This window comes from Carassius carassius, chromosome 20 (genome assembly GCF_963082965.1).
Source record: "Carassius carassius chromosome 20, fCarCar2.1, whole genome shotgun sequence".
In the NCBI taxonomy this organism is placed as follows: Eukaryota; Metazoa; Chordata; class Actinopteri; order Cypriniformes; family Cyprinidae; genus Carassius; species Carassius carassius.
The window spans coordinates 28,507,938-28,518,253 of record NC_081774.1 but is presented as its reverse complement, the minus strand read 5'-3'; the positions used below and the strand labels follow the sequence as shown (position 1 = coordinate 28,518,253).

Here is a 10,316-nt window from a genome sequence, read left to right as displayed (position 1 = left end):
GGTCAGATATATATATATATATATATATATATATATATATATATATATATATATATATATATATATAAAAATGATACACGTCCAATTGTAATCCACGTCAATCATATTTTATTCATAAAACAAAAGCTTTAATATAAAATTACATTAAATTAAATTAAAATTAAAAAATTTAATTTATGCATTTAGCAGACGCTTTTATCCAAAGCGACTTACAGTGCATTCAGGCTATCAATTTTTACCTATCATGTGTAAAATTACAATTAAATAAAAATTACAAGGTTTAAATTCTGTATGTGTTAAAAAATATTTATGTGTTTTAAAAATTACCATGTCAAAAGTTTTATTTATGAGAACAGTTACAACTTTGGGAATTTCCCGCTTTAGGGGAATTACGCTGTCTGCAGTTTCCAGACATGCCTAATGAGCGTCTGTTCTCACGCTGCTGGAGCGTCACGTGACGTCAACACTTTTTTTCCCTTTTTTTCATTAATTTGGCGGACAAACCCTGCACACGAAATTTACTCAAATGTAACACATTAATCTGGTATTTCAAACTATTATTGATACTCATATTTCGCGGATTTTCGTGGCGATGGCAAATATTCCAGCGGCAGAAAAAGCAGCGCGCAGCCCGAAGTGCGCGAGATGTCGGAACCACGGATTTATCGTACAGTTAAAAGGCCATTCGGGAAAATGTCAGTTCAAGCAGTGTTTGTGCTGGAAGTGCTCTCTCATCAACGAGCGGACGAGAATCCTCGCGTCTCAAAGGCGGATCAGAACCGAGTCATCTGGTGCCGAGCGACCCGAGCAGACCGCTTTATCCAGCGGAAAAACGGTCTCCGCCGGTAACAGTAATTCAACTAACGGGGTAACGTTACCGTTAAACGGTGAAACCGACAACAGGGCAAGAAAGAAGAGAACTATTGTTAAAGCGCCCGCTGACGATACAACGTACACCGAGCTCCGTGCGCCTGTAAGCACGCACGGTCCCGTTAGCGCGGTTAACTGGGAGCCGAAGACACCGGCAGGACCGAGCGCGCAGGATTGCGCCGTTGGAGGTTTGTGCGGTTTTCACTAAATCCTTTTTTTTTTTTTTACTTATTTTCTAACCAGTAATAATTTATTTCCAATGGAAACCTTTACTATAGTAACAATATTAATATAACGTAGGCTACATGTTTTTGGAAGGACTCTTATTATAGCTTAATATTAACAAACATTATAGACTATAAATGAAAAGGCATCAATGTAGTTTTTCTACATTCCATATACAATTGATACAGAAAATCGAAATTTAAAAAAAATAAAATTATTTAAGTGGTACCGACATTTCTAAAGCATTTAAATGTATTTTGTAACATTGCTGAAAACAAATTTATAAGCGTCTTTACCTTAATAATTATCTTTTCACCTTGATAAACCATTTCTGCTTGAACAAACTTAATAAAAAAAATGAGTTTTTGTAATCAAATTCGCGGGAGTGAAATTTTTTATAAATTTAGTTTGAATAAATATGAGGTGATACAACTCTTAAATAGCCATCTTAAATGGTACCAAAAAGTCTTAATTATCATTAAGAGTTCTTGAATTTGAGAACATTGTGATATGACCTAATGTGATGATTAAACTTCACATGGCGATGATGTAATAAATTACCTAAATTGTTGCAGGCTCCACAGGTTCGGGGTTTCACAGCAGTTAACAATCACTAAATAACTGTTTGCTTCATACTTACTTTATTGTATAAATATAGTTTTGGCGCACTTAATGTGGCATAAATTGTAAAATGAAGTGCTTCAGTTAAAACCAGAGCCATGGAAACAGAGTTGCGACAAGCTTTGATCTCGTCACGTGATCCACAGAGCTCTCTGAACAAACCAGCTTTAACAATACGATTTTAACATGTTTAAGTAGGATAGACGACAGCTTCATTATACAGATATTATTTACAGCATTTTTTGCTAAACATTACAGCATATTATGCATTGATTATTATGTCGGTGACATTTACAGTATCATTTTATTCTGGAAAGTGATGGAGGCAACAATAATATGGTTTTCTTAACCTTCAGGCATTGCTTACTTATAATGTGACCATACAGTTTAACTATATATATATATATATATATATATATATTTTTTTTTTTTTTTTTTCAGTTAGATAAGTGTTGTATAGTTCAATAATATTTATTTAATATTTTGAGGAGCTCTATTGATACTGAATACTATTTGTGTAATAATCATGGTCCATTAATGACTTAAAGAGGTCATATAATGCTGCTAAAAAAACATTATTTGGTGTAATGAAATGTTTATGCAGTTTACAGTTCAAAAAACACATTATTTTCCACATACTGTACATTATTGTTTCTCCTCTATGCCCCGCCTTCTGAAACGAGTTGATTTTTACAATTCTCACTGATCTGAAAAGCGAGGTGTGCTCTGATTGGCAAGCTATCCAGTGTTCTGTAATTGGCAAAATACCTCAAGTGTATTACAGAAATGTTACGCCCCTTAACATATTGTGATGCCCTGTCTGGCCAGAGCGACGAGACATAAACATAAAACCTATTATAAGCCTGATATAAACATGATTTCTAGCCGGAGGCTGGCTTGAGTGAGCAGAGGCGGTTGGGCTTGAGAACAGTGCGGTCGGGGGATTCTATGAAGGAGCGTCCATTGGGCTTGCGGCAACCACATGTGACGACCCCGGGCTGGACTCCGCTCCATCCACGGTGAAAGAGATGTGGGGGCATGTTAGAACGAGCTGTTTCAGGGGGGTGTGGACGAGTCTTAACTTTGATAAAGAATATCTCTTTGGATTTGAGACTTTAGTCTTTGCTACTTTACAGATCTTCTTTATGCATCAAGAGCTTGTAACACTCCAAAGAGAAAGGAAAAATTGAAATCGCATCATATGACCCCTTTAAAATATTTTTTTTCTAATATGTCTATTAGTTTATTTTACTATTTTTTTAAATAGTATTTTTTACTCTATTACTTTAATTTTCATTTGTAATGCCATGGTTTTCCCACAAGGTAGCTATATGGCTCTACTAAATATATCTAGAATAATGCTGGTCTTACTATAGCATGTATATGTAGCATATCGGGCAGCAATCATTTTCCATCGACTTCCATCTCGGGCAAAGGGCTTCGGCGTAGTCCCATGCCGTGTTAAGTGTCTTTAGATCTTGTAGGAACGTTCTTCTCCAGGTGTTCTGAGGGCGTCCTCGTGGTCATTTGGTGCAAGAGGGACCCATCGCATGGCCCTCTTTGGGATCCGGTTGTTCTCCATATGAAGGATGTGGCCGGCCAGTCGGAGTCTTCTACCGGCAATGATGTTATGAAGTTTGCATGTGCCACTCCTTCGAAGTACTTCTTCACTGGTAATGTGATCATAAAATCGGATCTTCAGAATTCGGCATGGCCAACTCTGCTGGAAGACTTGTCCAGCCTATTGTTGATGCTTCCTGACACCTTCCAGGTCTCACTGGCGTAGATGGCTGTTGGAACCACGATTGAGGTGAATAGGCAAAGCCTGACCTTCAACGAGATCGATTGCAAGGACCAGATCTTGTTCATCCTCCGAAAAACAGCTGCCGCCTTCCCAATGCGTCTGCCTCCGTGTCGCCGTTCTGTGAGATCACACTACCCAAGTAGGTGAACTTCTGTACTTCCTCCAATTGCTGTGTTGCCCGACTTTTACACCCCATGTCTGGTCTGTGTTGCTCACTTGCATGATCTTGGACTTTTCTATGCTGATCCTGAGGCCAACTTCGCCTGTTTCTTTTTCCAGTGCGGTATTGGCATGCTGCCGCTTTGGTTTATCTTTTTTGAACAGGGCAATGTCGTTGGCGAAATCTAGGTCACCAAGACGATCGAGTTCAGACCAGTGGCTGCTGGCCCCATCACGTGCTCCAGCTCACCGCACAGGCACGGAGAGAAGGGTGATGCCCTGCCAGTTGATACACTCAGAAATATTGCCTTTTTTGGGGGTTTTGACTATGGCGCCCCTTCGCCAGTCCTCTGGGACTTCACCATTCCGCCAGCATTTGTTAAAGAGCGACTTTAGCTTCTCCGCCAAAGGGCTGCACTCCGTACTTCAAGATCTCCACTGTTATATCATCCAAGCCAGCCGCCTTGTTATTCTTTATGCTTTTGATCGTGATCTTCACTTCCTCAATGGTGATGTCTTCTGTGTTCACCTGAAGTTGTTCCTGGGCATCCTCAACATCGAAGTTGTATGTGGTGGTCGAGTCTGGTTGATTGAAATGTTCCATCCACCACTTGTTCTGCTCGTCTTTGGCAATCAAAAGCTTTCCATTTTTGTTCTTGATTCGGAGTTACTCTTTGTTCCAGGTAAATTAATGGACTATGATGTACAAGGTCTTGGAGTCATTTCGGACAGCAGCTTCCTGCGCTTCGGCACCTTTACACTCTAGCTTTCTCTTCTTATCTGTTCTTTCTGACAGCTTTTCTTCACAAGTCTGTCCAGACCGGCGTATCTTTGGCTTTCCTCTTTCATCTCGTTCATTGTTTTAGATTGGTCCCTTTTAAGCTTCACGGCTTTTCTCTCATCTATCAAATTCCACGATCGATCTTGGATCCACTGTTCCTTCAGTCTTCCTCAACACCTCCCAATGATGTTTTGGGCGCACTCTGTGGTGGTATCTCTGAGGTCCCCAGAGGTCTTCTACATTCACCATCTCTTCAAGAGGGACGAAGCGGTTGCGCAGTTCCAGGGTGAAAGCATCTACAGGGAGGGGTCTTTGAACTTCTCGATCGTGAACGGTCTCCTTGGTATGGGCTGCCTTTGGTTACAGACTTTGAGCTTGATATCCTCCCTGACTAGGTAATGATCAGATCCAACATCTGCTCCTCTGTAGAACCTCGCTTCACATAATGATGACCTCCACTTTTGGCTGACCCATATGAAGTCAATCTCGTTGAAATTTCGCCCATCTGGTGATCTCTAGGTCTTCTTGTGGATTTGCCAGTGTTGGAAGTACAAGTTCCCATTGCACAACCCGTTATATTGGAACGACGCCAGCCGCTCCCCATTGTTACTGATGAGGGCAGATGACGCGTGGGCACAGATCACGGGTTTTGAGTCCTTGGCGATTGCCGCCCAACTGGGCGTTGAAATCCCCAATCAGGATCTTCAGGTCTTGATTTGGGATGTCGTCAAAGACAAAACCTCCTTTGCGACGTCATCCTCACTGTCCGTAGGTGCATAAACTTGTACCACTGTTGCTTTGGAGCATCCATAGGCGAAATGGGCTGTGATGATCCGATCGTTGATGGGCCTTCAGCCGAGGAAGGCTTTCATCGCTCGTTTGCTCAGGACAATGCCTACTCCACGTTCGTGCCATTCTTCATGACCCGTGTACAGGATGGTCTTGCCATTACTGCTAATTCAGCATTACATCTGACATACATCTGACCTTGCTGACGCCAAGGATGTCCAACTGATAGTCATCGAAAGCCCGTAGGAACTGAGCGAGACGTCCACTTTGATATAGAGTTCTTACATTCCACGTTCCAATTCTTGTAATATTTTGGGCAGAGAAAGTCGTTTCTGATAATGGGCGTCAGACGTCGTTGCCTTTTTTTTCGACTCTGTCATATTACTCAGAATCCCGCTTATTAGACCAAATTTTCATTTATTCTTGCTGTTTCCGTAGCAATGGTTTGTTTTACGGGGATGGGTTGCTAGCCCCGACGCCCAACCCTCCTCCTTTTGCATCCAGGCTTAGGACCGGCATTGACGGTTGAATGTGTTAAAAAGAGTTAACACATTCAATAAATAGATTTTACTAATATCATTACAATTATCAGTTTATTGTGTTTCTTGAAACACTAATTTGTTCATGCTGATAAATTACCACATCAATTTCAGTACATGTTGAATAAAACATGTATTGACTATTTTAAACTTTGTCATTTATCAAAAATGCTGTATAGTCTGACCCGTTTAATTTCTCTGGTCATACAAAATATTTTCATTTGCATAAAATGAGTTCATTTAGAAGTGAACTCACGCAGCAACATTGTTTTTGTCACATGATATAACACGTTTACACTATAATAAATATATTACGTTATCTTTCAAAAATTATTTTATTTCTCAATCTTTTTATTAGAAAGTGTTACTGAATATTGTATAATACTGTATATATCCACAGATGCACCAACTTTTCCTGGAGAATACATAATTAAAGAGGCAGTTCCAGGGCAAATTTATCCAGCAGAAATGTTCGCAATGCCTCTTCCCTTGTACCAGCATTACCCGGACAGATACATGTTCCCGGCCGTGCTGGTGACCCTCAGACCCCCTGCGCCAGGACCCTATAGGGAACATGTTGGATTTGTTCCCTTGCCAGCAGGAGCACTGTCCCATCCGTTGGAGACTCCTGAATGGCAAGTATGTTTCGCAGGCATGATTGTTCTGCCATGGAATCCATTAAAATTTCTACAAACTATTATGTTAGTAAGACAAAGACAGCATTGTCCATTGTAGTCAATGTTTGAGCTAGTATAAAATTGGGTGAGCTATGTCTCTGATACATAGATGATCAACGGCTTGGGGTCAGTAAATATTTTTAACAGAAAATAGAACTTTTCTTAAGCTAGGACACATTAAATTGATCAAAAGTGACAATAAAGACATTTCTAATGTTAGAAAATGTCTCTTTTTCAAATGAAATGCTATTCTTTCAAACTTTCTAATCAAAGAACAACTGTTTTTAACATTGTTAATAAGAAGAAATTTGTTTTGATGTTTCTGTTGAAAATTCAGGAATAAATTACATTATAAAAAATATATATATATATTTATATACACACACACTGCCGTTCAAAAGTTCGGGATCAGTAAGACTTTTAATGTTTTTTAAAAGAGGGCTCTTGTCCTCAAGACCGTATTTATTTGATTAAAAAAATTTATATTGTGAGATATTATTATTTAAATTTCAAAATTTGTTATATATATATATCCTGGATTTTTTTTAATGAATAAAACATTAAAAAGAACAGAATTTATTTAAAATTAAAATATTTTTGAACAGTATGAGTCTTTACTATCACTTTTTATCCATTTAACACATTCTTGCTGAATAAAAGTAATCATTACTTTAAAAAAATTACTGACTCCATTCCAAACTTTTGAACGGTAGTGTATATTGTAACAAATTAACATTTCCATTTTGAATAAATGCTGGCGTTTCTTTATATTTCTTTTATTTTTGTTTGTAAAAGAATCCTGAAAAAACTATCACAGGTTCCAAAAAACATGAAGCAGCACAACTGTTTCCAGCACCGATAATAAATCAGCATATCAGAATGATTTCTGAAGGATCATGTGACACTGAAGACTGGAGTAATGATGCTGAAAATTCTACTTAGCCATCACAGGACTAAATTATATTTTAAAGTATATTAAAATAGAAACTGTAATTTTAAATTGCAATAATATTTCACAAAATAACAGGATTTTTCTGTATTTTTTTTATCAAATACAGCTTTTATGAGCACAAGAATCTTGGGTAAAGAATATTACAATTCTTAGTGATCCCAAATTTTAAATGGTAGTGTGTGTGTGTATATATACACTATATACATATACATATTATTTACACCAAGTGACTTTGAGCGTGGAATGTTTGTTGGAGCCAGACGGGCTGGTCTGAGTATTTCAAAAACTGCTGATATACTGGGATTTTCACACACAACCATCTCTAAGGTTTACAGATAAGGGTCTGAAAAAGAGAAAATATCCAATGAGTAGCAGTTGTGTGGACGAAAATGCCTTGTTGATGTCAGAGGTCAGAGGAGAATGGGCCGACTGGTTAGAGATGATAGAAAGGCAACATGAAAGCATGGATCCATCCTGCCTTGTCGCAATGGTTCAGGGTGCTGGTGGTGGTGTAATGGTGTGGGGATATTTTTTTGCCACTCTTTGGGCCCCTTAGTACCAATTGAGTATTGTTCAAACACCACAGACTACCTGAGTATTGTTGCTGACCATGTCCATCCCTTTATGACTACAGCGTACCCATCTTCTGATGGCTACTTCCAGCAAGATAATTCACAATTTCACAAAGCTCAAATCATCTCAGACTGGTTTCTTGAACATAACAATGAGTTCACTTTACTCAAATGGCTTCCACAGTCACCAGATCTCAATCCAATAGAGCATCTTTGGGATGTGGTGGAACGGGAGATTCACATCATGGATGTGCAGCCGACAAATCTGCAGCAACTGCGTGATGCTATCATCTCAATATGGACCAAAATCTCTGAGAAATGTTTCCAACACATTGTTGAATCTATGCATCAAATAATTAAGATAGTTCTGAAGACAAAAGGGGGTCCACCCAGTACTAGCAACCTGTACCTAATAAAGTGACCAGTGAGTGTGTATATATATATATATACACTCTTGTTACTAATTTAATGAAAGTACTGTTATTTACACTAATTGAGGTAAAATAGGTTCTTGTATCTGTTATAAATTCAGTTTCATCAAATTTAAGGCCATAAAAGTCTTAAATATCTTAAATGGTGTATTCATACTAATTCATACATCATAAGATACATCTTTCAAAAACATTAAAAAATCTTACTGAACCCAAACGTTTGAAAACTAGTGCAATAATGCATTTGCTCTTTCTCATTGAAACACTTTTAAATAACTTTTTATCTCTTCATCCAAACTTCAAAGACTGTCACAACTGTTGGGCTGCTCTCACTTTAAAGAAAAATGTAGAAAATATGTCTAGCTCTTATTCTCTTTATTTTGTGCAGACGACTTGCAGTACTTGAAAGCTTGAAATACCAAAGCTAGTTAAACTTCTTTGATGTTCTTTTTCTAATCACTTCAAGTTTAGCTCTGTCCCAGACTTTCTCAGCAAAACCTTGTGTTTACGCTAAGTCTGTTTCTTCTGTTCCTCTGTTTCCGGAGATCCATGTTCCACATTATAGTCCATACCCCACATATCCAGGGCTGAGAGATGATCCTTCCCAGCATGCACAGAGTCACATGGATAGAGAGCAAGGAAGATCTGAGCTTCCTCCTCAAGTCGCAAGAATCCCAGGTATTAAATATTGAAACCATACATTGTTGATTATTCTGATAAAATTAGGGGGAAGGACAAGGTTTCTGTGGCTCTTCAAAAGCCTTAATTCACCCTCACACAAATCATAAAGAGATGACATTAAATGTTTCATGCACTGCAAAAAAATAACATCTTCCTCAGTATTTGTCGTTTGTAATATCCTTAAATCAAGATGGATTCACTTGCGAAGCAAAATGAAGATGGTTTAAGTCTAATGTTATGAGAAATTCAACATTGAGTTTATGCTAAATACAAGAGCAAACATCTGGCAGTGTGGAATGAAAACATTATTTCCATTTTCATTAAGTAGATTTTTCTGAGCTTGTTTTGTTCTTGCTTTATCATACACCCTTTATTTTGAGTTTCTCAGAAAACAAGACCAACAAGATATTGCTGTATGTAATTTTACTCCTCATTGTATCTTGAAACGTTTGTGTTGGAAAACATGACAAAACTGAGAAAGAACAGTGTAAGTTTCTTCCTTTTTTTGTCAAATGATTTAAATACCAACTGAGATCCGTTGGATGTTGTTTTTTTTTATTTTTCCTGACACAACTCATTTTCTGCTCCTTAGACACTTACATTTAGATACTATATTGACATATTGTGTTCAGATTTCATTTTTTTGGCAGGAGAATTTGTTTGCTGCCACAGTGACTGATAAGGTGGACTTCATTTACATTTTCGTATTGTTCATTGTTTGCTTAATACAGAAAGTCAAGTTTGTGGTTTCCAGCAAACAGATGCTGTGCCTGCTGACAGTCTTTCCTCAAATAACACAGATGAGACCAGATGAGTCCTTCGGTTTTCATGTCGACTGATCTCACATCTTTTGTACAAAGACATTCATTGTTTCCTTTTCAAAAACAGGAGTTATTCTTTTTTATTTTCCAATAGCATCTCCAATGCATGTTCATTACTGTGACATTGTAGTCAAGATTTTCAGAAGACAGCTGAAATCAATGCTGTCTTTGTTCCAGTTAAAGGCAACAGTTTTACATTTCTTGTTACACTACAATCAGTTTAGTACTGAATCGATTATGGTATCAGTCTTCATTTGTTGTTGCATTTGACAGTTTAGAAAGTTGAACGCCTGTTGTTTGTACTGTTTTCGGGGAAGCAGTGAAATTCAAGATGTTATTTTCCTAAATCTGGATAAGTGTTTTATGAATAAACCGTTCAAATTCTGAATATTGT

General features: G+C 37.9%; 1 protein-coding gene across 2 annotated transcripts; it reads left to right on the top strand.

Annotated features, from left to right (window-relative positions):
• The first annotated feature begins 424 nt into the window (after positions 1-424).
• LOC132095882 (doublesex- and mab-3-related transcription factor B1-like) lies at positions 425-9,989 on the top strand. Of its 2 annotated transcripts, none has more exons than XM_059500976.1 (4): positions 425-1,058; positions 6,189-6,423; positions 8,986-9,098; positions 9,833-9,989. In XM_059500976.1, exons 1-4 carry the CDS (start codon positions 593-595, stop codon positions 9,913-9,915), a joined length of 897 nt encoding a protein of 298 aa, XP_059356959.1. In that variant the 5' UTR covers positions 425-592; the 3' UTR covers positions 9,916-9,989. The 2 variants fall into 2 exon arrangements, with proteins under 2 accessions (XP_059356959.1, XP_059356958.1); XM_059500975.1 differs by having other exon boundaries at positions 432-1,058; positions 6,189-6,427; positions 8,966-9,098.
• Positions 9,990-10,316: the final 327 nt, after the last annotated feature.